Genomic DNA, 27,739 nt, shown 5'->3' on the forward strand with positions numbered 1-27,739 from the left:
GCCTCGCTGCCTCACACCTGTGGGCAGAGCCCTCAGAGTGTCCTCGGCTCTCAGACCAGAGCAATTAAAAACATTAACTCTGTGCTGGGGTGTTATCTTTTTGTTCTCAAACTAAGTCCAAATAATGAGCATGCTAGCTATGAAAAAAAAAGGTTTCTAACTACATGAAGAAAATTAACTCGTTTTCAGTCAAACCTGCACAAGCAGTTAGGTGTTACCAGTGCCCTGTGCAGTGCCAGAAGTGGCTATGCTGCGGTTGGCTTCATTCCAGGTGTCACTTTCTCCCTTCTTCTGCACCTTTGTTTAAACAGGTGCTTTTTCCTTTTCTTTATTCAATTTCCTCAGCAGTCCATGAGCAATGTAAAGTCGAACTCTGCAGAACAGGATTTTTACCAGAATTCTGTTTGCTCTGAAAATTTTTAAAAACAACTTTGTAGATACTACAACCTTCTTTGGAAATGTCTCCTCTCCCCCTTGCCTTTATCTCTGGTGTTGTCTGTCCTTGTTAATATAAAAAAGCAGAACTGGAGCTAGTCAGGCCTGCACTTGGTATCAGTACATAGCACCACTGGCTACAGCTTGGGCTCCTGCAGAAAGGGAGGGACCCCACTTACCAATGCCACCATGATCTTACCAGCTCTTTGCAGTGCTTAGCAAAGCGCAGGCAACAGGTCTGATAAAATTCCCTGGAATAAAGGTATTTTGGGGAAAACAACTGCTGTATTTGTCATACACATATGTGTATTCCACCTAGTCCTTACTGACCACAGGAGGGGTAGCTCATGGATGAGCCCATTATTGCAGTAGGAGTTCACACACAGAAAAATTCTACTCATATACAGACATGTACACCCTGTGTAAAAATTGCATGTAGTGGCATTTTTCACTAAATATCCATTGCAGTTTCTCTTCTGGGTCCTTCAAAATGTTATTTCTTGGACTTAAACTGCAGTATTTGTGGTGTCTGGCTACCAGAGAGCATTTGGAGGGAGGTGACTGTCTTCCAGGAGAATTTCAAGACAGGGAAGAAATGGTTTTGTGCAAAACACATTGATTTCTCTGTGACCTGAACTTCCTCCTCTCTCTTTAGAACAGGACATGTTGCACATTGCACTAATTTTTTTATCATTCACAAAATCAAGGGGTTGTGGTGATTCAACCTGGAGTCTTGGTGGTGCACATGCTTCCATTTAGCTTGTGATCAGTTCCGCTGCTTGAGCACTGAGGACTGCCTGCCTCCAGGGACACAATTCCAGCCTCAGCTCCTTGTGTGCCTCTCGCCTGTCTCTGACCCAAGTGATCAATGGGTCTGTGGGCTGGGGAGGGAGTTCAGTATAGGACAGCAGCCAGGTATCTTGTGCCCTACCACAAGTTCCAGTGGTTGGAGATCCCTGATAAGAGGTGCTTACTTCCCAAGTGTCTCCTGGCTGCAGCAGCTGGTCACCATGCCGGTAATGGGAGATGGAGATGGGACTGAGGTGTATCATGCACATCAAACCTGCAATTTTGTTTTTGTTGGTCCAACATTTGTTTAATTCTGTTTTGTTATCTGGCAGTTGGGTTGGGTTGATTGCTCAGGATATGGGTTTCCAGTCAGTCCTAAGTCCAGAATTTCAGAGGTATTGATGTGTCCACTCTCACAAAGCAGCTGCTGGAGTCAGTAGGAACCAAGTCTCTTAATACCTTTGCCGTTGTGAGCCTCTGCGCTGTTATGAGGGATCTGGCTGTCCCCTGAAACTGCTGTGAATCTACCATAAGCAAACAAATGTCAGCTGGGATTTTCAGCAGGCACTGCCTGTACTTTTTGAGACCCACAGAAAGAAATGAAGGGCAGTCTAGCATCGAAGAATGATTCACATTCTTGCTCAGGTTCCTGTTTGCTTGTTTATCCAGGTGCGCTTATACCTTTTTCTCAGCCATTGGCACCAGCAGCTCTGAGCAGAACCAAGTCCTGGGAGGGGGAAAAAAAGGAGAGGGAGGATTTGTATCTGCTCACTATGTGTGGAGAGGATTAAAAAAAAAAGCCTCAAACCGTGGTTTCATTGTTATACGTCAGTCTTTCCTAAAGAAAAGGAAAATATTACTAGGCCACACATATTTAAGAGCCCAGTTTGGTACTGGAGGATAAATTAGTGGTGCATTTTTATATGAAATGGTCATTACACTGAAATAGAAGAACTTCCTTATTTTAAGAACAAGTAGTTTTAAGAACCAGATTTTCTTTTCAGTTATGGTAAGATAGGGAAAAAAAGTTCAGTATAATCGGTAGACCAACAGGTATAAAATTGGTACATGGAAAAAAGCTCCCAAACTAGGTAACACAAGTTCCCATTACCTAGGGCTAGAGCCATAGACTCTTCATAGCTGGAGAAAACCCCATAGGTCTCAAGCCATACAGATTTTGACCTGCCTGCCCAATATTCAACCTTCATTTCCAGTGGTGAGTGTGTGTGTAAGTTGGCCCTGAACTGAACTAGAGAGGACTTTGTGATATAGCTGCAGCTGATAGATCTCCTCTTCAAGCTGAAATACCTGTCGGGCAGAGATAAGGTGAGGACTCCAGCTCTACCTGCTCTCTGTGTTCTTCTCCTGGGTAAGGCAGCACTCTGTGAAGGAACAGAGCACTATGCATATATACTTAATTTGTACAAAGCCTGGTCTCCAGTTCAAGACTGAGACATGCCTTAGGAGCTACAGACTCAGAAACCCTGGGGACAGCATGACCATAGGAGTTCACTGTGAGTTCCAGTTGAGTGCACATGCCAAGGGGCTGTGGGACAATCAGATGGAGGCAAAACAATGGGACTGGGACTACAATTGGCACAGGGAGCAGGGTCAGTACAGTGAACAGGACACAGGCTGTTGCTTAGCAAAATAAAAAGCAAATTTGTCTGAATGATGCAGTTCCATCCCAGGGGAGAAGGAGAGCAGAGAGGCTGGTGTCCAAAAAGACTTGGATTGGCTGGTGAACATCCTGAATGGTACAACCCTGTGCCTACAGCACTATAAACACGGGACTGAGACAGAAGGAAGGAAACTCTGAGGCTTTTTGTCTACTTTCGGGAAGCAACAGCAACAACAGCAAGTGGCCTGGAGACCTTGGAAGGAGAGAAGCTGTACCCTACCTTCTTTTCTGACCAGCTCTCCAGAGGAATCCACCTCTCTGGGGGTCTCCCATAAAAATGTGGACTCCCTTCCTCCTGAGCTGCCTGCTCTACACCGTGGGGATAGTGGCACAACCGTAAGTGCCATTTAAAAATCTGGTGATTGATAGTTGTGGTGCTGAGGGAGGGGCCAGGACAGCAGGGAGAGAGTATGGGACCCTGCAAGTCATCTTCTTGGAAAGGATAGACATGGGGTGGTATGCCGCATGCCACAAGCCTTTTATGAACACGGAATCCTCCTGAAGGTGGGAACCTCTCTCATGGGTATTGCTGCAGTACAAGATGATGGAAATAAGATGATGGAAATAAGAAAAGCAAGGGACTGCAGTCTGAGGCAGGCTGAAGGAAAAGGTATAGGATAAAGTGAATGGCAAATGAAAAGGGCTGCAAGGCTGGCAATGATTAAGCAGGAACCAATCTGCTGCCAAGGTAGTTGGGGAGCTGTCTTGTAACAAGAAGGGCAGATCCTTTTCTGTTCAGAGGCTGGACTGTTGTGTTTTCCACATGTACTGAGACCACCTAAGAACGGTTCCCTTTGCGGAAGCAGAGATGGTCTCTACTGCGTATGTTTCTCTGCACTACTGTAGCATCCTCCAAAGCCATGTACACACCAGTGTGACCTGAGGTCACCAGAAAGCATTTATCTTGTATTTATCTCAAATTAACTATGTACCTTCTATCACCCCTCTGAGAGGTTCACGCTCTCATTGTTAATCTGTCCCTCTCCCCAGCAAAGCAGCACCACCTGCCCTCAATGGAGGTAGTAAACTGTCCTACTTCCTCCGACCATAAAGTATTAGTGTCAAGAGTGGTTGAGACTACTCCCAGGATTTGATGTCTTGTTTCCCCACTGCAGGAGATACTTGATCATTATTCCAGCTGCACTGCCCTACCCCTCTTCTCAGAGAGTGTGCTTGGACCTCCGTGGGGTGGAGAAGCCTATTCGTGTTGCCTTGACCCTTGTGCATCCATCTGGCAACCTCAGCCTCTACCGCAAAGTTGTCCGAAACAACTGGATCTTTGAATGCTCCAAATTTCAGGTCAGGATCATTCTTGGCAGGGACCTCAAGCTGCCAGCTCTCAGCATGTTCTTTTGGCTCATAACTTCTCTCACCAGGGAAACAGAGAATGAGGATCATGGGAGGACAGAGTTCATGGAAAGGAGTGAATGCAAAGTCAGGGAGAGTTTAGTGGGAGCGTGATGTCTTTGCTTCCTGCCTTCATCTGTCTGCATGATACTGTTACTGCTGTGTATCTCACAACCTACCCTGATGGCAAACCGAGGGAAGGCTGCCTGGTCAGTTGTCAAAGGACTGAGGAGGATGGAGCTGTTTAGAAGTGCCCAAATGGCAGCTGTGCAGCTCGTTCTCTCCTCTGAGAAGGAAGCACAGGGTGTCATTTGTGAATTGTGATGCAGGAAGAGCCAGACCTTTCATTTCAGACAGCCTCCCACCATGTCTGCTTACTTTCAGGCTTCTTCTTAAGGGCTGGAAAATGTGTTGGAGGACTAGGAAAGGCACTCTGCGCACACAAGCTCAGCACAAGTCTTTCTGATCTGCCAAAATCATGAACCTTATTTTCTTGGTTTGCATGGATGAGTAGGAGTGGATTTTAGCCTCCATGACCCACACACTCTCAGTTTTCTCATCAACATAGACCTTTTTTTCCCTTAGGTTAAGTCTTCTCCATCTTGCTCCATGCAGGCTGTAGCAGTGGCCCTGTAAAAGGGCAAACCATTTCTCTACACGAACAGGCTCTCTTTTCATCTTGTCCAAGGTCTGCCCCAAGTGTAAAGGCATCCTGTGTGTTTCCATAGACAGAGCCCTCAACTACAGAGGGGACAACATGTGCTGGTCTTCAAAGTAAGACAGAGAAGAGGCTGGCCTCATGAAGGAGCAAGGAAAGGAGCACTGCTCTGATGCCATCCTGTCCTCTCCTACTGCCTGCTAACCTGGTGGCTCCTCTTTTGTGTCCCAGGTCCCTCAACCTGCAGGCAGCCAGGAGGTGGGCACTGTCCACCTGCGCATCTCCAATGGCCAATACTTCAGTGCAAATGAAGAGAAGAAAGTCCTGATCCGCAGGGCTGGCACCGGCACCTTTATTCAGACGGATAAACCCATTTATAACCCAGGACAGATGGGTGAGTACTACAGGGAGCACCCTGACAGTTCCCCTGCCTTGACCTGCCTGGACATTTTTCCCAGTTTCCTGTGAGCGGTGTGCTGAGTACTTTGTGCCATGTGGCCTCCATTGGGACAGAGAGGGAAGCTATCTGCTGCCTCTGGAGTGATGTATCTGTGCACCATGTTTTAGGGATGGGAGGGGACTGGAAGGATCGGTCTCACACATTCTAGGAGCAGAGTTGGCTTGGAAGAGCGAGCAAACCTGAATGTGGTCTTCTTGACCAGGGCCATGTAGGACTTGCCTGCTTACACTGCAGATGAGGAAATGTAAGGCTAACTCTGGGTGTAGCCTGTAGGAAAGACCCTAAACTGAGATGCTGTCTGCTGTGCTGCTGTGATGTGTTTGGAGGGAAGAGGTCTGAGCAAGGGATAAGGGAGGGCTGCAGGGCAGGTGTGAGGCTGCCGGTAAGGCTTTGTGGTGAGCTGTGATTTCAGGGTGAGGCGAGTGCAGGGCAAGTCCACTCCCACATGCACTCTCTCTCTGTAATGCTCTTCTCCATTTCTTCCCTTCAGTGAAATTCCGAATTGTGACATTGACCGAAGAATTTACTCCTGTTAACAGCAAGGTAAAGCCCATCTAAGTGGAGGCCAGGAAGTCTCCACGTTCCCTCTGTTTTCTCCACCTCCTCTGCCAGCCCCACGCTATGAAGGTTGAAACTGCAGCACTCAGGGCAGCCAGTGCCAACCCTCTACTAAACTGAAGTGGGACACCAGTGCCCATTTGCTGACAGCTGTGCTGTCACTCTCACAGGACAGCTGCTGGTCAGTGGGAGGCTGGCATTGCTGGTGGTATTTGGGGAGTGTGACAGTGCTCCCTACTAAGTGACTTAGTACAAAGCCTGGGAGCTGCATATATCTGTCCCCCTGCCAAAAAAACTGGCAGGGGCTCTGAGGACATCCACAGGCTGCCTGCCATGGGTGCAATTATCAGGCAAGCTGTGTACAGACTCGGCCAGACCCGTAGCTCCCCTCCCACAGCTATCGAAAGCTCAGCGCTTTGTGGAGTGTGTTGCACCTAAGGGTGGCAGGAGGGTCTGAAGCACGATGAGATGCATTGCAAAATTTTAAGAAAAAATAATTGCTATGGGAAAAGATATGCATGATGTGATCATAAAAAAAAAAAAAAAAGAGAAAAAAGAGTATAACCAAATTGTACTGACTTGCTGCTGGCAGCAGCTCATTCTCCCCATGTCAAGGGAGTGAGAAGTTGCCAGAGACTTGCATATGTGCTAGCCAGGAAACTGCAAGACTAGCGTCTTTCTACGGTAAGCAATTATACCTGCAGCCAGCAGCTACAGCTATTTCACAGTCCTTTATCCTCAAGCAATTTAAGGAGAGCCAACAGGAATTCATGCATGACAGATAAATACTGAAGGGCATACGTGAGCACAGAGTTGGATCAAATCCCTCTAGACTGAAATAAAGGGAGAGATCTTTCTGGCTTCTTCTGATTACATTTCCTCTTTTTTTGGGCTATTGCTGAGAGCCTAGGATCACACACTCCTTTCTCCTCTCAACAGAGAAGTCATATCTCGTATATTAGTTAGACAATAAAGTAAACAATACATTTGCTTCCATGCTTACAGTTGGTTCATGAAGGTATTTGACCATAACTATTTGATGCCTGTGTGTCAGTGTAAGTTAGTATTATAAGTGTTAATGAAAATTCAAAAGAGGTCATGTTTAACCAAAGCTATTATGAGGCTTGAGTGCACAGCAGCATTAAAGTTATAATGTATAGTTTGTAAATTAGATGGATTGGAGATAACATGGGTGCTTTTCCTGAGCATGTTTTGTTTTAGCATTGACATTGGATTGGAGTTACAAAAATAGTTAACCTGCGCATTTTTTTTGTTTCATTGAAAACAGATCTGCCTGTGATAACTTGCATTAAAGCTTAGAATGATGGATAATGTGAATTACATGTGGCCTTCTGTTTACAGACCATTACTCCTCAAAGACCCTGTTTCTGCCTCCTTATGCCTTGTGCTCCCAAATAACATGTCCTTCACCACTACTGTCTCCTGGCTGATAGCTGCATTGATATAAGAACATAAAGAGAATTACTCAGCCTAAAAGGGATGAAATGTGTCCTTCTTTGTCCATCCCTGTTACTGTCAGCTGCAGTCTTCATACCTCCAAGCCTTACCTCCTAGGTCAGGGATTTTACAGGAAAATAGGGCGTGTGTTCTTCCTGTAGGTGATGCAATTTTGCTAATTCTTGGAATTTATGTTACCAAACTGATGCCTTTTACTATTTGTGGATGTGGGATGATGGCGTTTGTGAGTGTCTCTGCTTTTTTTTTTTTTAATGGTAAATTCTAACTTTCACAGTTGTAGAGTACCTATCAAAGTACATCTTACAAGTTCAGGGATCAAAAAGCAAATCCAAAGAATAGTATAGCTTTTATGTTTTTTATTTTCCTCACTATTTCAAACCCATTCTCCTGGTTTTGGTAGGACCAAGCTCCTTGTATTCTTGTGTTTGGGATTGGCAGTTTTGTCACAGCACACAGACTAGATGGGTAAGATAAGTTTATATGCAGGTTGCAATGTCATGCCAGTTTCTGACATTGCTGTCTGTTTGCTTTGCAGTACTCCATGGTGGAAGTCCAGGTGGGTGTTCCAGACTCTCCAGATGTTATGAGGAAAGGTACTTCATTATGGATAATACCTAGGCCTCTGTCTTGCTGAGTCAAGTTACTTTTCTTAGAGTCTGTGTGTACACATGGACATGCATACTCTGTCCACATGCTTCTTTTTAGCAAGCATCCATGATCCAGCTTCCATCCATTTCTACATTTACAAACGCTAGCCAGGTTTTAGCTAACTCTTACTGTTCATCTTTATGTAAGACTAGAGTCTAAATGTCAGGACTTTTCATACCCTCTTTTTCAACAGCAGTACAGAGTAGAGTAACCCTGGGTGGGTTGAGTTCACCTTTTCTGTTTCCCCAGTGCAATCTGGGGAGAAAACACCAGGAGCCTCTGAAATACCTCTGAATCCACTGGGCTCTAGGTAGAGAAATGGCAGGTGTTGCTGATGACTGCCTCTTCTTTCCTTCCCTCGAACTGCAGGACCCAAACCAAAACCGCATTGGCCAGTGGCTGGATGTGAGACCAAAACAGGGCATTGCAGAGCTCTCTTTCCAGTTAGCTACTGAACTCTCTCTGGGGACTTACACCATCAGTGTGGTGAACCCAAAAGTGTCCAGTACCTTTAAGGTGGAGGAATGCGGTAAGACGGAGTATGGAGAAAAAAGAATGGGATGGAAAATGTTGCTTGTTTCTGTCTGTATAATAATATGTAGCCAAACATTGTAAACTAAGGTTTACTGTCTGAGAGCTAGGATTAAACACAAATGTATAGAGTATAGAGTGGGCAATATCAGAAATGAACACAAGAGAGATTGTGCTGGAGATTCCTAGAGAAGTTATCTGCCAACAACTAGGCTGTCACAGAGTGAGAATACACTAAAGATCTCTGCAAGACTGTTCATATGGTGGAGGAAAAAAATGGGCTTCTTTCTTTGGTTTCCCCGTTTTTAATTAGTTCTTACTTTTACCTCATGAACATGTTCCTTCGTGGGACTCCAGCATTACATGAACACATTCTTCCCTTTTGTGATCCCATGCCTCAGTTGTCTGTTGCGTTTGATGGAGTACTGTGGTTTTTGTTCCAGTGTTGCAGAAGTTTGATGTTTTCTTCGAGGGACCAGCTCAGATTTATGCTTCAGATAAAACTTTTCCACTGCGTGTGTGTGGCAGGTAAAGAGGATGTTCGGGGAAAGAAAAGAGCTCATTGAAACTGTGTTTCTCCTTCTGCATGTCTCCTATGTCTTGAATCTATCAAGCAGAAGTGGCTCAAGCAGGGCCAGACATAGTTGTTCTTTTTGAAGAATACCAAATAGTGCAAAAGTCAAAGTGAGGGGTTCTTCTTTGGGGAAGAGGTTCATAAGCCATACTTGGGGGTGACCGTCCAGCTACAGGAAGGCTTGTCCTAGGCAAGTGATACCATGATCTGGAAGCTGTCTGTCCAGCTTTGAAAGACCTTATGTGGGGAAAAACACATACCTAATATGGGACTGATCTGCCGAGGTAAAGGTGCAGGAACTGGTGTTTCTTCAGAAGGTTATGTTGTTCCTTCTCACTTACATGCTACTGAATTTATTACCTTCTTAAAAGAAACAAGTGGGTTTCTCTAGTTATGTAGTCATTAGCAAAAACTGAGCAGATGAGGCTGTGAAAGAAAACCTAAGATGGCATAAGCACAAAGGTGGAACAAGAATGGTCTGGAAAGCACTTTGTAGACAGATGAAGAGGGTGAGCTCATTTGTGATAAAGGGGGTGAGCTGGGTTATCCGGAGACTTTTGGTGTCTCTTTGCTACCAGTGTGACATAATTTATCATTAACTGGAACACTTAAAAGTAGACCATATGAAGCTCTAGTAGAAAACAGTACAGCACTCTGCACAGCCAGGAGGGGTTGCAGATGTCTTCCTGTTACTGGTACTGTCAGGAGCATCGCTCCAAAAGGAAAGACAGAGAGGAGTCAAAGCAGGGAAAGGCAGCAAGGCAGAGAGGGAAAATGCACTGACAAGGGCCCACTTTTTCTGTACCTTGCAAAAAACGGTGGAACAGGTCTGATGATGGAAACAAGAGTCCAGATCATGAGATAAGCCTCTGCTGAGGCAGGTCTGAGGTCATTCTGTAGCATTATTACTGCCATATTATGTACTTTCTGTTGCTGTCTGGAGGGACACAGGTTTCTGCTGCTTTCACACCTGAGCTTGTATCTCCAGTGGATGCTGCTCTGTCCTGTGTGAACACATCAGCTCACGTCAGCAAGCACCCAAAAGTGGGAGAGTTTAGGAGAGTATGGGTCTTTTCCAGTCTGTTCTTTCTTTCTGCCTCTGTTGGATGCAGGACCATGCTGTTGCACTCCCCAAATACACAATGTGTTATTTTTTCATTTATGCCTGCTGTGCTTACCTGCTGCATTAAGATCTTCATCAGGAAGGCCACCTGTGTAGAGCAACCTGCTCAGCAAAATACACAGTGCTTCTGCTCAGCAGGTCCTCTGGTGTTCTGCCTGCAGGTACAGCTATGAAAAAGCAGTGCAAGGAACCATGCGGGTGACTTTGTGCCAGAAGGCAAGGAGGCGTCCTCAAAATGTCAGCAGGGACATCTGTAGGGAATACAGTGGTCTGGTGAGTAAAATCCTGGAAGATACATGAGTAGTGAAGGAGAACCATACAGGACTAAGTGTCAAGGGCTGAGTGAACAGAATGAACTGCTATGTAGGGAATGTTTGCCAGCCTCTGTAATGTATATGTAGACTAATAAGTAATTGTTGTAATTCAATTAATGCAAATATTGTTGCCTAGGCCAACTGAGAGGCCTTTATCTCCAGAAATTCTTTTTTGTAACTTTTCTTACTAACAACAGGGACTAGAAAAGAGGAATTTCACAGAAGATTGAGAGTTCTGTTCTTTTCTGGAAAGAAGCGTAACTTGCCAGAAATTAATGTAGTATAAGAAACAACAATTAATAGAGCAAAATTACTGTGTTAAGGTGAACCCATCCTGGAGCTGCACAAGGACACTAAGGTGTGGTGGAGATATGGATAGGTCAAATCACACAGTGTTTTTATACTTTATTTTATACTTTCATGTCTTTATACGATTCCATATACTTTCATATATTTATATATTGCATGTTTTTATATGTTCCTTATTATATCTTTCCATTCCTAACAAAGTATTTCATAGCTGGGCTTTTCCCTTGTACATATATCATTGAAAACTTTTCATGCTTTATGATTTGTCATTAGGACTTGTTACAGTAGTTGCAATCTTGCACATCTGGAAATGATTTGTTACTTTGATTTTTCATTTGATTCTGCAGGTCTTCTAGCTAGAGCTACTAAAATACTCATATAGTTTCTCTGTAATCCAGTTAGTGCAATCTTCAGTTTTCTACTAAAGCTGGAAAGTTGTCAACATTGTAACATTGATAAAATGGTGAAAGGTGTTTTGTTTTATATTCTACAATATGAATTACACATATTCATGTATATAAAACAGAAAATACAGGATTTAAAATGTGAACCACATCTATCTATATATGACTCTGCATTATCACTTGTTGCAGTCAACAGTTATGACAGAATGACTAATAGCTTGTACTTTTGACTCCTTCCCTTCTCCCCAGCCTCAAATAATATCTACCGCTTGCTATTGCAGACCACGAGCAAAGGGTGCTTCACCGCTTCTGTGATCACATCAGTCTTCAACCTGGCTCCCAGCGAGGAAGATGGCAAGCTCTATGCAGAAGCCTCTCTCTTGGAGATGGGCACAGGTATCCAGGGGCTCAGCAGAGAAGGTGCAGGGGCGAGAGGGACCATTCTGAGGGTATGAGGTTCAGAGTGGGCACACCTCCTGCTCTCCTCTACCTGGTTCTGGGACCATCACAGGACATGGGGAGCAGTCCTGCCTGAGGAACTTGCTGTGCTCACGGAAAGCTACTCTGCCAGCAGCAGGCAGATGAGGTGTCTCCAAGCATGGTCCTTAAGGCTACAAAGGGGCTTGGAGCCATCTTAATTAAAGAAGGAGCTGCCATGGGAACAGCCTCCAAACCTTGAAGGGTGCTGGTGTCAGAAAGGAAGTTCAAGACACTCTGCTTAGAGGGGCTGGGAAAAACAAAGTGAGATTAAACTAGGCTGTGGTAGTCACCTCCAATACTGATCCTGCTCCCTTTACACTCTGTGTTCCAACAGGGGTACAGATCAACACCTCCAGCCAAATCCTTATCTCCAGGACAGTTGCAAGGGCAGTGTTTGAGACACCAAATCCATATTACATCCCTGGAGTACCCTACAGGGGGAAGGTGATTTTTTTCTGTCACTTCTTCCCTCCCCATCATTTGCCAAGGAATTTAGTGTCTAGTAAATGTTGTTGACCCAAAGCATTTTCTGTTCCTTGGACAGAGTATTTTGCCTTGCAGTGTGTCACATTACTTGACAGTGCAGCTCCAGTTAATGTGTTTCAGATCCCCAAATGTGTTTAAACCTCCAGTTTCTGCTGAGAGCAATGAGTGATGTCTCAGCAGGCATGCTGGGATGCAAGGACGTCTCAGCTGTTGGCTAGGAGATGAGCTCCTCATGCTCTAGCCACACACACCTTTTGGAGCAGACAGGTTTTAATCACTTTTACCTTAGCATTAGAGATGACAGAGTTGTATATGTCTCCTGTGTTCTTGGGGAACTGAAGCTAAGGCCACCTACACATGAGGCTCTATGTCAGAAGGAGGAAAGTTTTGGTTATGACACTGGAAGAAATATCTGACTTTGGCTTTTCTGCCTCACCCTATTGTCACCAGGTTAAGCTCCAGGATCACTATGGAAATGGTATGAAAAACAGAAAAGTTTATCTCATTATAAAGTTCATGAGGCGTCGCTTTATCAAAACATACATCACAGATGGTAGTGGAATAGCATCATTCAACCTGGACACAACTGCCTGGAACAGCTCATCAGTCTCTTTGGAGGTAAATCCCACCTTTGCGTACAGGAAAATGAGAATCCTGGAGCTCTTCTAGTGCTCCCCGCTCCTGCCCTGCAGCCCCCCTGCCAGCTCAGGCCTGGACTCCCCTCACAGCTCTGCTTGTGCAGAGCCAGTAGGAGGGCACCACACAACACCCTTTCCCAAACTGAGCTGGTGACATCCTAACAAAGTACTGAAGCATGAAACTCTTTATTTCTGTGTGTCTCTGGTCCCCTCTCAGGGAAGGTTCACATTAGAGGATGTCATGCACATACCTCGAAAAACTGACTTCAGTTACACAAATGCTTACCATCACCTCCAGCCCTTCCATGTCACAACGAAGAGCTTCCTGGACATACACCCACCCACAGAAACACTGCCTTGTGGGCTGAAGTGGAATGTCCAGGTGACCTTCACACTCAGTCGAGATGACCTGGGAGAAGATACCAGTCGTGTAGGCTTTGCATATTATGTGAGTAAGGGTAGTAGAGAATCTGGAAGAAAAGGCTGCATTGGAGGGACGAGAACCCAATGAAATGTTGAGGGTATAATTTAGATCACCCTTGGAGGGATGACAGGAAAAGCTTGTTCTTGCAGAAATGAGTGAACACTACACCCTGTAGAGCTCAGCCTGGCCACAGTGTGATCCTGGTATTGGGGACCCAGTTACCTCTATGGATGGGAGAAGGCTTTTACCTTTGCAGCCAATTGTCCCCTTGGCCTCTGTCAAGGCTGCAGCAGGGTGGAAAGTGTCTTGTGCAGAGGCTGCTGTTAAACTCTTCTTCCTTTAAAACTGGATGGGGGATCACTTTTGAACTCTGGTTATCTAACAGTTGCTCAGTGTAAATGGCTTTTTGTCCGGTCTGGAGACCTGCCTACTAGACGGGAAATACCTTTGTGGTGTCTCATCTCCACTAAAGCCACTACCCATCCATTGTCCTAACTGGACAGACCAGACCAGAATCTTATGTGTTAAAACTTTTTTTCCCATGCTGTGATGTCTGCAAATCTGCTGTACCCAAGGTGGGGGGTTGGATTGGATCCACAGTTTATTTCTGAGGTTGCTTAGAAGAGCAAGATGTACATAGGTGAATGTGACTGTGTTCTGCTGGCAAACAGCAGCCTGCTCATCCTGTGTCCCTTCTCCCTCAGGTCACTGGGAAGGCTGGAATTGTTGTCAGGGGCCAGAGGACTGTCCAGGTTGGGAAGCTGAACAGTAAGTCTGCGGCTGACAGACAATGGGAAGCGCCTGGTGGGTTTCTAGGTTGGACAGTAAGATTTGTCAAAGTTTCTCCCAGATTCTCTGAATCTATAGGTCCTGGACAGTCAGCAAAAAGGACAGAGGGAGTCTGAGGAAGCAATCATGTCAGCTGGAAGAGACCAAAAAGACAGAATGAGGGAAATGATGGAAAGAAAGGCTGGGATGACCTGTGGGAAGATGGAGTGCATGGGGTCAGAGAATGGAGAGAGAGGGCAGACAAAGTAGCAGCAGGAATCGGTTTGACGCTGTGGGATTATAAAGTAGAAAAAAGGAGGGCAGAAGGAGATCTCAGTGGGGCTGTGATGAAAACATTTTGCATTTCCTTTCTCAGTGTTGAAAGGCTCCTTTTCCATCCCTTTGACATTCACTGCTGACTTCACCCCATCACCTTCCTTAGTGGTGTATGCCATCTTCCCCAATGGAGGTGTAACAGCTGACAGCATCCGTTTCAATGTTGCCTTGTGCTTTGAAAACCAGGTGAGACTCACTGTGGGAGGCTGGGGGAGAGCTGACAAGCAGACCTGAGGGAAGGAGACACTAAGATCCTTCGAAGAGAGAACTGTGGAGAAGAGATGAAGGGGATGTCTGCAGCACAGTGCCCAGGGACCAGGAAAGCTTCAGCAGTGACTTCTGTTCATAGCAGTGGCTGAGCAAGGGAGACTTCAGCTGGTCTCCCTCTCTCTGTCTGTGCTGTTTGTCTGTCAGCCTCCTTACCGCTCTTTCTTTCTTTCATATTTCCTTTCCTGGTGTGTTGCTCAAGGTCAAGGTAGGACTCTCAGCTAAAGAAGTCCAGCCAGGGTCAGCAGTGCAGCTCCAACTCCAGGCAGCCCCTGGCTCCTTGTGTGCAGTACAGGCAGTGAATGAAAAGATGTTCTTCATGAGACCAGAGAGTGAGCTGACAAGTCAAATGGTGAGTATCTGTGTGCCTAGGCAAAAAAACCCAGGAGTGATAGATGAGCTGCAGGAGGCAGGCAGTGCCTGTGGTGAGGGGAGCCAGAAGCTAATGGATGAGGAGGTCTTTGTGTGGAGGAGAAAACAGGGTCTGCCTGGCGAGATGGGCAGGAACAGATTTGTATGCTAGAGGATGGTGGAGCAAAGCATCTGGAGGTATCTGCTCGTTGCCTCATTCTTTCCTGTCTGTGAGTTTCCCTAGGTCTATGGTTTATTCCCTGCTGCCTATCAACATGGATACCCTGCCCAAGTAGAAGAGCATTCAGATCACTGCGTTCAGCCCCAGTCCACATCACCTCTGCTACGAGAGAAGCCACAGCATTCCTTTCAGCATGACATCTTTAACCTCTTTCGGGTAATCACCTTGTGACTTTTCCCAGAGCTGTTGAAATTATGAGCATCTGAGATATCTTTCTCCCCAAGCAGTCTGAGAAGGCCTTGCCTTCTCCAGACAATCACTGCTGTCTGTCCTGGCTTAACTGTGCTGTCTCAAGAGACATACAATCCCATTATGAATAGGAACACCTGTATTCCATTCCACAGATGCAGAAAGCAAGATTATGAAATCCTGGACCAACAAAACCCAACTTTTGGGGCTTGGGAATGAGGGTCTGGGCTCTGTACTGTTTGTCAATAGCTTTAAAGGAAAGAGAGATGGGGAGTGATCCCAAGCATTAGACCACAGATCGGTGACATGGCTTGGTTGTTAGCTTGCTCTCGGACATTGTTTTGGGCTGTTCCTTGGCTGATCTCTTGTTGTCTTTAATGCAGATCTGCTCTAGAAAGGACTAGCCTTCAGCAGCATTGACACAAGACAGGCAGTGCCATTTCACCTTTGTCCTGGGGATCATGCCCTGTCCTCTTATTTAGCAATAGAGACACAGCTTAGGAGGCTCTTTCACAGCATAGGGATATCTCTTGTGTTTATGGACAGGTCCATGTCCCAGCCCCAGGGGCTGAAGAGAAGGTGTGCTCCCTGTCACACCTCTGCATGACTTCAGAGGGCAGATTTCATCCAGCTATTCCCTTCAGCATGAAGGAGGGGATGGGGCAGGACATGGAAACATCTCCTCTGTGCACTTGCCACTGGAAATGCATTGAGAGGAGCAAGACATCCCAGTGTTCCTCGGAAGAGAGGTGGTGGCTTAGTGACCTCCTGAGAATAAGGGATTGGGAAGGCTGTGCCATGTGCCACCCAGCACTGTGTCTGGTTGGGCCAGAGCTGCTGTGGGCTGCCCAGGCACTGGGCTGTCCTGACCTGGATCGTTTTCAGAGTAATTTTGAAGAGCAGTGGGCCGCTCTTCCCCACTCACAGACACTTTTTTACCTCCCACATCCTCCTTTTTTCCTAACAGAACATGGGACTGAAAATCTTCTCAAACCTTCTAATCAAGAAGCCATCTCTGTGCTTTCCTTGGGTGGACAGGAAGCCGACCATGGGTGAGCTGAACTTTCAGCCTTGGCAGGAATGACCCAGTTCCTACAAAAAATGGCTCTGAAGAATGTCACTATCTGGATATTACCTGACACTAAAGGATGGTGTTCCCTTTTCTGGCAAAGACAAACCCAAGTGTGGGAAAGCATCTGCTTCCCGGTGGCTATCCCACAGGCTGTGCTAAGACCCGCCTTCTGTCCACACCTGCGGCTGCAGGGACAGTAATTTCCTTCCTCCATGTCTCAGTTTACACTGGTTAATCACACCAAGCTGGTTCACACACATGCTTATATTTAAGCCATTGCTTGCAGAGGGCTACAAATTTTCTGCAGACCAGCAAACAGTGTCAGTATTAACAAAATTACAGAAGTGTTTGTTAAAATGGTTCTCTGAAGGTCTCTTGTCTCTTTAGCACTAACTCTGGGTCAGGTCAGCCAGGGGCTTTGTCTAAACAAGTCTTGGAAAACTTGCAACCAGCTCATTGCAAGCTAGTTCTCCTGTTACCACTCTCTTTTCCCTTTCCTTCCTGTTTTCCTACCAAATAAGCCCACTCCCTTGTGTTTTCTTCTGCTAGACTCTTCCCTTACCTCTCTTACTGCTTGCTTTGCCTCGTGCCCCAGTGCTAGGTTGTCATCACTGGCAGGGTTCACCTCCCCTGCTCTGGTGGGACTCCTCATTCTTTCCTTCAGGGGGGCCTTCTACAGAAGACCAAAGAATTACTAAGGAACAACCCCAATTTACTGCCCGTGGAAGACACCATCACTGTTTCCCTGAAACTTGGATCTGGAATCTGTTCACTGTTGGGTAAGTGATGCCAAACTTCACAAATGGACAGAAGGATGATCCCTTTGTTGAGACTTAGATGACTTGCATTTTTGCAAAAACCCATCCATAGGTGTAAAAAGAGGTCTGCATGTGAATTTTGTTGCTCTTCCCCACATTTGTAGAGTGTCAAACTGGAGGAATAGTAGACTTTGAGGTGTAGAACCGAAGTCTACACAGGTTTAGAGAAGAGCAATACACTTTCAGACCAAAACACCAAGTATCCTCTCTTCACCCATTGGGGTACACTCTACTAACTTCTCAATTTGGTGGGTGTGCCAGCTAAGTTTATAGTCCTTGTTGCTACAGTGCTTAGATTAAGACAGTTGAATTGACACTCAGGAGGATGTGGTGCTGCTGCTTTCCAGAACACCATACTGTTGACTGGCATCATGCTGTTGACTGAGTGTACACAGCTGGAATGCTCAGGAGAAGGATATAAAGCCACTAGTTTTGGCATTTAAGCAGGGTTTGTGGCTTTGGGGAACAAATTGCTGATAGCTGCCTTGCTGTGAGCCACTGGAGCAGAAGTCATTGGTAATATAGCAGAGGTTGATCTGAGCATGAGGACCTGCACAGCCTCCCTCATCCAGGGCCATGAGCCCATCCCATTACAGTGGAGTGGGATGAATTTCTTCATGGAAGTGCTCTCTTCCTCTTAGCTCCAATGGCAGCAGGAGTGTCCCAGTCACAGCACCTGCTGTTGCTGCAGAGTGGAAACTCAAGACATTCTGCTTGGCTGGGAGGGGATTTGGCCTTGCCCCAACCACAAGCCTCAGAACAGTCCAGTCCTTCTTTGTGGATGTGACACTGCCATATTCTGTCATCCAAGGAGAGACTTTCATGCTGAAAGCTATGGTCTTCAACTATTTGCAGCAGTGCATACAGGTGTGTGCCTGTGCCACACATAATACTGTGTGGGACAGACCTACTATGCCCTCCTGTTTTAGAGTGCCTTGTGCTAATCCATCTCTCCTGAGTTGCCCAGTTGCTCTGCTGCACCTGTCATTCCCTCAGGTCCATGTGTCCCTGGCTAAATCCTCAGACTTCCAGGTGGAGCTTTGCCGGACCTGCAGGGAAAAGGAGTGTCTGTGTGCAGAGGAGTCCAAGACCTTCATGTGGAATATGACAGCAGTCCAACTGGGTACGGCAGCAAAAAATGGGAGCGGTGATGATGAACCTTAAAACTGAAGTGAGGGGGTCCAGAGAAGCTGGCAGAGCCTTGCCTCCTCTGGATCCCAAAGTTTGCTCTTAGTGGTTCAAGCATGCAATCCATCATGTCTGCTTTCTTGCTCTCTTCTTAGACAAGCTCATCAGAGAGAGCAGGAACTGAATGTGTGGCATGGAGAACTGTTGAAGACAAGGCTATGGGACTATCTGGGGAGGAAGGGGCTGCATGGATGTGGGTGGGGGAACCTTGTATTGTTGGTGCTATGCTTCATATGCAATGGGAAGAGGACACCAGGGTCCAAGGGGCTGCTGGATCTTCTCCTGTTACAGTCACATGTAATGCAATGAAGTTACTGTTGGTGAGGCATTACCTAGTTCCATCACGTTTATCATGTGTGAACAAGCCATCAGTATTGGCTGGCTTACCCTTACCAGTCAAACCACTGAGGCTATGAAGAGCAGCCACTCAAAGCATCTCAGACCACTATTAGTTAAAGCAAGTTGACTCCATTTGGCCACAGGTATAAGAAACAGGCTTACATTTATTTCTTCAATATATTTGCTAGGGACTCTGAATATCACAGTGAGGACAGAGGTACTGGACACCATGCCAAGATGTGGGAGCAGGAAGCCCTTGCCAGCTACCATGAGGCGGAGGCATACGCTGGTCAAACATTTGCTCGTCCGGGTCAGTATGAAAGCAGGCTCCCTTCTCTTTCTGAGTTTCCCTGCCCCTGGGGGACAGGAGACTGAGCTGGGCTAAATGTTTTTCTCTCCTAATTTTTTGGACAGCGTTAGCATACCGAAGCTGTGGCTCATTTTGCTTTGTTCTCCCCAGGACCCAGCCAAACCTATTCCTTTCTTACAGTGCCCTTTCTTGAACTGCATTCATACACCATGTCAGTGTTTCTCCCTGTATCCTTCCCCCATCAATCACCCATTGTACATGAGCTTTTTTATATGCTCACTGACCAAAGAGTCTCCTTCCTCAGGCTTGCTTTTGCTCTCTTGGGCAGTGAAGCAGGCAGCTTCAGTGCAGACCTGCCAAAGGTGCGGAGGACAGGCTGGGGACTAACCTCTGAATTTAGACTTGAACTTGCTCTGAAATTTTGCTGCTGTTAGGTAATTTTGCATGTAATCTTGTTTCTCCTTTCCCATGCTCATATTCCTGCCCTGGCAGCCCGAAGGTGTGTTAGTGGAGAAGTCTTACGTCTCCCTTCTGTGCCCAAAAGGAGGTATGTGGACAGCCTGAATGGGTCCTGCAGCCTGAAACAACTGGACCTAAGAACAGGACTTAACTGTCAGAGGTCTGATGAAAGAATGTTTCCAAATGATTTTTCACATAGGAAATTCCACTTCCTAGTAGACAGGAAAGAACAAAAAAATATTACTTCCACATATTCTGTTGTAGTGAATTTACCAGTGCGTATAGGTGGCAAAATCCTGTTCTGTAGTCTCCTTCCCACACTGCAGTCCCCAGGCATTTCTGGGGCTTGGTAGGCACCAGTGAGAGCTGCTCCAGCTGTCCCACCCTGTTCCCATGGCACTGCAAGTCTCTCCAGGTTGTTCCTCTGCCAAGTGTTAACCAACTGTGATTCTTGTGGAGTTTGTGAAGCATAGTGAATTGAGTTGTACAGCTTGGTGAGCCCTCAGCCTGGCTGGCAGCTCTCATGTTCCTTCTAATCTGAAGTTTCCAGGCAATGGAACTTGGTGTGATGAGTGGGACAGACTTTAGGGAGCAGTCTGTGTGAGAGGGATGTGGGTAGTATCCCACTTGTCTGTGTCAGTCTTGTCCCTTTGGTTAGTTGCATTTGGCTTGATTTTTCATGCTACACTTCTATGCTGTTATCAGGAAACAAGGCTGAAGAACCTGTGTCACTTCATCTCCCTGAGAATGTAGTAAAGGGATCTGCTAGGGCTTCCATTTCCATCTCAGGTAAGTGATTTCTATTGTGGGGTCACTGATGAGCAAGGTTTAACTTGGTGGTGGTGTCAGGGCATCCATTTGACATGAAACTGCTCAAAAGAGAGTACGCTGTGTTTCTATTCTTTGTAAGGTTTCCCAACACCAGACTTTCAGATTTTTGGATTAGCACTTAGGCTTTCATGGGAAAAGTAATCTGCAGAGGAGAATAATCCATATTTTTCTAGCTAGGACTTTGGAGCAGAGATTCTAGGCCATTATTTTTACCGGAACTTTGGGACCTTGGTTAGTTCTGTGTAGATGCAATCAACAAGGCTCATAACCGTCTTACCTCCCTGTAGAGTTTTACTGCTACAACAGAAGCTCCTGGAGAGAAGAAATTCTACTCAGCATTGCTAAGTTCCAAAAGAACACTTTGGAGATGCTACTTGGACCAGACATACCTATCATTCAGTACACTTATTTGCACTGGCTCATTTGCCCAGATAGTATGTGGTATGAAGCCAGGCCTGGTATAAGTAGCCATGGATATTACGTGACAGAACCCCAAAGGAGGAAAACAAATACAAGGCTTTTCTGGCTGTCTGGGGAACATATGGACACCTTCACACCATCTGACTAGCACCCCTGCTGGCTTACTGACACTTTGATGCTTGACATATGGCCAGGTAGAACAAGCCTGGCTAAAGACCAGAAACATCTCAACCTTTCCCTGCATGCTTTTATATTCGTCTGCCTGTATGACACACACTGAGCAACTGCAGCTCTGCTCATAGCCTTTTACAAATAGTACTTGTTATGACTGGAGTCCTTCAGACTGAAAAAGCTGATAAGGGAAAGTTTCTCAGGGACCCCGTAGAGTGGTCACCCTTCATCATGATGCCCAGACTGGGAAGAGGCAGAACAGTCACCATTCTTCATCCTGCACTCTGTTGTTTTCTCCTCTTTCCACCACACTCCAGTGTTTTCCTCCTGTGCTGAGATAAAGCATTATTATCCAGTCCCTGGCTGAGAGACACTTCAAATCATACTTTCACTTGCTTTGTTTCTTATAAACTTGTGTAGGTGACCTCATGGGGATCGTGCTGCAGAACCTGGACCGCCTGGTGCAGCTGCCCCATGGTTGTGGGGAGCAGAACATGGTGCTGTTTACCCCCATTGTCTATCTGCTGCAGTACCTGGAGAAGACGAGGCAACTGACCCCTGAGATCAAGGAGAGGGCAACAGGATTCCTGCGCAATGGCAAGTACAGCAGACCCACCTTGCTCCTCTGCCTTCCCCTCTGTCCAACCTGCCAACAGCTTTTGCCCTTGCACTCATTCTGTTAATGTTGTCCTCTCTGTGTTACTGTACTGTATTAATCACTGTTCCCATCTCCCCAGGGTACCAGGTGCAGCTTCTTTATAGGCATAGAGATGGGTCCTACAGTGTCTTTGGGCAAAAGAGTGGGAAAGGGAACACTTGGTAAGCACTGGGAATATCCCTTGCTCCTGATTTGCCCTGTCTGGTCCAGAGTAGCTAGCGTGCCTGGTAAAGCTGATTGATAGGTTGTGTGTTGCTTCTTTTGGATGGAGACTCCAGGAGCTCCCTGGCAGGGGGACAGATTGAGGGACTTGAGCCACTTGAAAAAGCAGTGAGGCAGGGCAGCAGAGTTTCTAGGAAAGTGGAACAGCAAAGATGCGGTTCCAGGAGGTGGGAGGTCTCTTTTTTGTCTCTGTGGCCCTGCTGCTGCCCCACAGAGAACACTGGTTTCTACTGGTGGTATCCTGGCAGCTAAGAGAGGTACGTACTGACTGGAGGTAGATCAGGGAAGAGCAATAAAAAAAAATCATGTCCCCAGAAGAGCTGCATTGTCCCAGGTTTGCCCTGTGGTGTCTGGGCTGGCAGAAATGGAGAAAGGAAGGCAGGAAGAAATGGGGAATTCAAGATTGTCTCTAGGTATTTGGAAGAGAGGAAGTACAACAGGTAAATGTAGAAGGGCTAAGAAGTTTTTCACTGAGTAAAGCAGTAGTACATTTGTGGAGCCAAACTGAAGGAGGGCAGCCACTTGTGTCCTGTGAACCACTTCCACTTTTGGCTTGAATCTCTGTATGAAAATGACTCATTTTTTTGGCACCCTGCTGTGTCAGTATTAACTTCAGGAACAAGCACTCAGAGGTCTTTGACTTTCTCTTTGCATTTTTTGTCTTTGTTTTTCTCTTACAACGCAATTTCTTCCTAGGCTGACAGCTTTTGTAGTCAAGAGTTTTGGCCAAGCCAGAAAATACATCTATATAGATGACAAGAACATCCAGGATGCCCTACGCTGGCTGGAGCAAAACCAGCTCCCCAGTGGCTGCTTTGCAACTAAAGGGAGTATCTTTCACTCCTCCCTAAAGGTAAATGAGGGCCAAGCCAGACAGCACAGCTGGGGAGTAGCTGCACAAGTATTGTGACAGCAAATGATTGTGGGATCCCAAAGGATCCTGGAAAGTCACTCCTGTGACCAGCCTTAAAGAGAGCAGGATATGGGGTGGGGAAGGCATAAGGAATGATTTTCCTTCTGGGGAGTCACTGTCTGTGCCCTCCAAATGCCACATAGGGAATGAAATGTGCATTCCCTTCACAGGGTGGCGTGGATGATGAAATCTCACTGGGGGCGTACGTGGCTGCAGCACTGCTGGAGCTGGGTCAGCCGCTGAAGGTGAGTATGCTCCCATTCCCTCCTGCTCTCCTGTACACTCCCACGCCTGGACACTGCTATGGGGATACACCAGCTCATACTGCTGGAATTCTCTAGGCTGGGAACATATAGGGAGCTGCTTTGAGGGAACCAATATTTGGCCAGACTGTGAAGACATTCCCCAGAAGAGACAGTGCTGTAACACTGGCATGGTGCAACCCTGTTTGGTGGCTATGGTTCCCAGTGCACTGTTTTCTCAAGTGAGTCTCTAGTTTAGTGGGTTTCTCTGGAGCTACATCAAGAAGACATAGTCTGGCTACCTGACATGAGCTTCCCTGGCCCCTACTTTGCCTCTGTCAGAGTTTGGCATGTATCTCTCCTCCCAACATAGAGCAAGCTGATGCAGACCACCCTCCGCTGCCTGCAGCAGGCGGTTCACAACATCACCAACATCTACACAGAAGCTGTGCTGGCCTATGTGTTTGCCCTGGCTGGGGACTATGAGACAACCCAGGAGCTGCTGTACAAACTGGAGGAACAGGCCATCAAGTCAGGTGCTGGCTGCTGGTTGGGGTATTGCTTCTCATTCACCTGCTGGGATCTGGAGTAACATATGGGCAGCTAAAGCAGTTAAAAATGACATGTGTTTGTACATATTCCTTGTACATATGCAGTGACTGCACTTTGTGACTGAAAAGATGATAATTTATTTCACAAGTTGTGAGTGTGACTTATCAGAAAGAGTTTCAGCCTGGAGGATTTCAAGATCCTCTTGATGGGGGATGTAGGAATCTGTGAGCTAAGACCAGATGAAGCCCTAGAGAATAAATGAAGAAAGTGACCATGGCTGGAGTACAGGGAATGAGCTGAAGGAGCCCTGAAAGCACTCTGAGATTTGTTTCCTTTGAACCTGCAATTACATCCTTTCTGGATAGCCTGTATGCTTCTTTCCTTCTTCAGGGGGACAAATCCACTGGAGCCCCAAGCCAAGTTATCCAGCTTCCACAGACTTCTGGCCTGGTACTCAGTCAGTGGACATAGAGCTGACAGCCTATGTGCTCCTGGCATACCTCTCTAAGCCACAGGTACATGCAGGTGACATGACAACTGCAGCTGGAATTGTAGCATGGCTGACCCAGCAGCAGAATGCCTATGGAGGCTTTGCCTCTACCCAGGTAACAAGTAGCTCCCAGTGGCTTGGTATATTTTTGCACCTGAGGCTGGCAAGGCAAGTCCTCTTGAGGTCTTCCTACTCCAAGTCAGCTTCACTAGAGCTGGTGCTTTCAGAGGAGTGACTGTCTTTCCCTGTCTAGGACACAGTTGTTGCCTTGCAAGCCTTAGCAAAATATGCAGCAAGGATGTTCAGCACATCAGGCCAAGCTCTTGTGAGGGTGAAGTCTCAGAGGGGCTTTGTGAGGGCTTTCCAAGTCACCCGCCAGAAGCGGCTGCTGTTGCAGCAGGCAGCACTGACAGAGATCCCAGGGCAGTTCCTGGTGCAGGTCCATGGCAGCAGCTGTGTATTTGCTCAGGTGAGGTTGTGGGATGAGCACGGGAGAGAGATGAGGCAGCCTCTTCGCCCTGTATGAGATCATGCCTTGTCTGTCTTTTCCCCTCCTGGTCCTTGCCCTGCAGATAGTGCTGAGGTACCATGAGCCTCCCCTACAGGCTGCTGTAACCTTCACTTTGCGTGTCAACACAGAGCTGACCAACTGTAGCCAGACTGATACACGTTTCCTCAACATCCGCATCCTTGCCAGGTGACCCCAAGGGTTGTTTCCAGCAAGACCCATTGTGCTTGGGAATAGCAGCCAGCAAATGCTCAGGGCTGCAACAGGGGGACCTGGCACTTGGGGCAGACATGACAAGGGTGAATTTGGTGGGTGGAATGAATGGGGAAAGAAGATGTTGGCTACTTCCTGTGAGAGGGAGCAGTGCCTGTTGGGTCCTCAGCCAGATCATTGCCTGACTCAAGGTATGGTGGTGGAGGGAAGCAGGGCTGGGAGGGTACTATTCTCACAGAGTCAGACCTTCTGACTGTTTCTTCTTCAGCTACATAGGGAACAGAATCACATCCAACATGGTGATTGTGGAGGTGTCCCTGCTGTCTGGATTTGTCCAGACTCCTGGATCCAAGATGTTGGTAAGGACTCTGGAATCACAAAAGGGTAGCTGTGGTGAATGGGTCACACCTGCTTGCTCCAGTTGGGAACTCTTCATTTCTGGCCATGGGGTAACTAAATTAGCAAGGGCCCTTTGCTGTTGGAGCTGAACCAAAACCTCTCATTTTCATACAGGGTCCACAAGGATTGGCTACAGAAGATCAGAGGTCATTCAGCTTCTCCCCTTGACACTATTCTCCCTTGAGCCAGAAACAAAATATGCTGCTGGGTGTGCTAAACACCAGGATTTGTTTTCCAGAAATTCTAAGAAAATATTTTTTTAGAGATACTTTAGTACCACCCCAAAAGATTATTTTTTCTGATTAAGCCAGAAAACTGAAGGATGACTTATTTGCACAGGTCCCAGGCAGGTCTTTAAGAGCAATCTAGCAGTCAGTGAGATAACAAGAATCTTTACTGGTGCCTACACCTGTTTGCTGACCAATGCATCAGTCCCATTTACTATCCACATGGCCTTTTGTCCCCAGATTGGAAGATTCCTCTAATTGAGCAGTGTCAACATAGTTAATTCCTGAGATGCTCGCAAGGGATGTCCAGGAGGGAATTACTAAAGATAAAACCACTAAAACCCTTTTGTGTGAGAAATACAAAGTTCCACACAGAGCCCAACTCCACATCATTCCTTCAGTGCAACAGTGGGTTCCTCAGGTCAGGAAGCCCTTAGGAAAGTGCTCACAAATTTCCTTTTGTTATTATTTCCTATTCCAGCTGGAGCGCAGAACCATTGTTAAGAAAATAGAAGTGAAAGCTGATGTGGTCTACATTTATCTGGAGAAGGTAAGTGGGAATGAAAACATTTGGTTTGGCACAGTGAGAGCAAGAAGCCAGAGGACAAGGAGAAGCCCAAGGCTGGATGAGGCATGGGGAAAGAGCACTGGCTGAACTGTGGACAGGGGGAGCTTGCCCAATTTAATTTCTATTGGATTAGCATTTGCTATTCCTCACACATACTCCTAAAATCTGGAGAGATTTAGTGCAGAAAAACATTCAAGCTAGGGAAGATGAACATGCAATGATTTCTTCCCTCCCATTCCTTGCTAATTTCTTTCCACCTACACAAGCTCGACGATGAACCTCAGACTTTCATTCTGCAACTGGAACAAGTAATTCAGGTGAAGAACCTGAAACCAGCCAGCATCAAAATCTATGATTACTACCAGCCAGGTGAGTTGCAGATTCCTTCCTATACTCGGGTTGGAGGTTGGGTTCCCAGCTGTCTGGCTGGGAAAAGGTGATGTGTGCTATTCCCTGTGTGCATGTATGTGTGTGTAATTGTCTTCCTGATTTCCTTTTGCAGAGGAGCAAGCCTTGGCTGACTACAGTGCTGTTTGTAGTTGAGGTAGGCAGCAAGTCCCTGTGTGACAGGAACAGTGGCATCAGGAAATGATGGGTCTTGGGTGGGAGAGAGGGAATGCAAGCAATCAAAGATGGGAAAGAGGATGGTAATCAAGAGGAGCATATATCCAGCTAGAAAGAGAAACTGGCAGTTACCTGTGGCTAGGAGTGTGGAAATATGCTGCTGGCTCTTTTGCAGACAGGGAGGCAGCTGGAGGGCACTGCTGGAAGATAGAGACAGGGACAGCATCTCTCAAAATCAGAGTGATGAAGGAAGGGCTGGGCATCAATCATGTGGAGTGAGAATGTGGAGATATAGCAGCTTGTGCTAACAAGAAGCGTCAGATTCAGACACAGTTCCATTCCCTCAGCCTCCTCCCCCCTGCTCCATATTCATTGCAGGGTAGGAAAGGGGGACTCAGGGAGCCAAAGGAGCAAGGTGGAGCTAGAAGTTGTGATATTTCATCTTGTGGGGTAACATATCCAGCTGCCAGAAGGGGGATCGCTTGTATTAGCAGCCTGAAGCCAGGACAGGTCTGGAGAAGTCTTTTCTGGAAGGGTAAAACAGAATCTTGACATGGTACATGCTGCATCCTGACACCATCCCACAGAAAGAATGCTGCCTGGGGACCTGCCTAGGGAGCCACCCACACCACTAGCCAACACAAGGCAGCTTCCACAGTCTGATGATAGCCATGGAGGCACCTGATCATGACCTCCTTGTTTGTCTTACCTTCTGTCCCCACAGTCACACATGGTTCCTCAGAAAGGGGTGAAGGAGCTCCCACATTTGTGATAAAGGAAAGGAACTGCCACACCATGACTCCTGCCTTTGCCCAATATTTCAGGTTGGGCACTGAATGGAAGGAGGTGCCCTAGCTGGGACACAGTCCACATTAAACTTTAGCCCGTGTGTTCCTGTGCCTGAGTGGATGGACTGAGGGATGACAACAGTCCACTAGTTGTGCCTGGGTTGGGGTAGAGGGGGTGGGGTGTTACATATCTGGTACACACCTGGGAAGAAGAATTAAAGTAAACATGACCCCTTACCTTGCCACCATTGTGTCAGTTGTTGATATGCTACACACTTAGCCCAGGGAGATAACTTT

At 46.7% G+C, this 27,739-nt stretch overlaps 1 protein-coding gene across 1 annotated transcript in view; it reads left to right on the forward strand.

Moving 5' to 3' along the window:
• Window positions 1-3,182: 3,182 nt before the first annotated feature.
• The window catches only part of LOC309450135 (alpha-2-macroglobulin-like protein 1), a gene marked incomplete at its 5' end in the record, with an annotated part of 28,688 nt that continues 4,131 nt past the window's right edge, over window positions 3,183-27,739 (forward strand). Inside the window, 35 exons of the mRNA XM_082072808.1 lie at window positions 3,183-3,241; window positions 4,021-4,204; window positions 5,142-5,304; window positions 5,861-5,913; window positions 7,943-7,963; window positions 8,425-8,584; window positions 9,030-9,114; window positions 10,445-10,556; window positions 11,592-11,706; window positions 12,125-12,234; window positions 12,727-12,894; window positions 13,132-13,362; window positions 14,043-14,106; window positions 14,483-14,628; window positions 14,912-15,061; window positions 15,305-15,457; window positions 16,458-16,542; window positions 17,227-17,341; window positions 18,022-18,247; window positions 18,377-18,503; window positions 19,096-19,217; window positions 19,710-19,764; window positions 20,382-20,465; window positions 21,519-21,695; window positions 21,836-21,917; window positions 22,675-22,831; window positions 23,062-23,136; window positions 23,507-23,669; window positions 24,076-24,290; window positions 24,429-24,644; window positions 24,748-24,872; window positions 25,165-25,255; window positions 26,004-26,072; window positions 26,357-26,459; window positions 26,593-26,634. Of these exons, the coding sequence (XP_081928934.1) occupies window positions 3,183-3,241; window positions 4,021-4,204; window positions 5,142-5,304; window positions 5,861-5,913; window positions 7,943-7,963; window positions 8,425-8,584; window positions 9,030-9,114; window positions 10,445-10,556; window positions 11,592-11,706; window positions 12,125-12,234; window positions 12,727-12,894; window positions 13,132-13,362; window positions 14,043-14,106; window positions 14,483-14,628; window positions 14,912-15,061; window positions 15,305-15,457; window positions 16,458-16,542; window positions 17,227-17,341; window positions 18,022-18,247; window positions 18,377-18,503; window positions 19,096-19,217; window positions 19,710-19,764; window positions 20,382-20,465; window positions 21,519-21,695; window positions 21,836-21,917; window positions 22,675-22,831; window positions 23,062-23,136; window positions 23,507-23,669; window positions 24,076-24,290; window positions 24,429-24,644; window positions 24,748-24,872; window positions 25,165-25,255; window positions 26,004-26,072; window positions 26,357-26,459; window positions 26,593-26,633 (4,302 nt within the window). The 3' untranslated portion in view covers window position 26,634. The remainder of the gene's footprint in view (window positions 3,242-4,020; window positions 4,205-5,141; window positions 5,305-5,860; window positions 5,914-7,942; window positions 7,964-8,424; window positions 8,585-9,029; window positions 9,115-10,444; window positions 10,557-11,591; window positions 11,707-12,124; window positions 12,235-12,726; window positions 12,895-13,131; window positions 13,363-14,042; window positions 14,107-14,482; window positions 14,629-14,911; window positions 15,062-15,304; window positions 15,458-16,457; window positions 16,543-17,226; window positions 17,342-18,021; window positions 18,248-18,376; window positions 18,504-19,095; window positions 19,218-19,709; window positions 19,765-20,381; window positions 20,466-21,518; window positions 21,696-21,835; window positions 21,918-22,674; window positions 22,832-23,061; window positions 23,137-23,506; window positions 23,670-24,075; window positions 24,291-24,428; window positions 24,645-24,747; window positions 24,873-25,164; window positions 25,256-26,003; window positions 26,073-26,356; window positions 26,460-26,592; window positions 26,635-27,739) is intronic.

The sequence above is a fragment of the Streptopelia decaocto genome (assembly GCF_964273445.1).
Source record: "Streptopelia decaocto genome assembly, chromosome: 1".
Classification (NCBI taxonomy): domain Eukaryota; kingdom Metazoa; phylum Chordata; class Aves; order Columbiformes; family Columbidae; genus Streptopelia; species Streptopelia decaocto.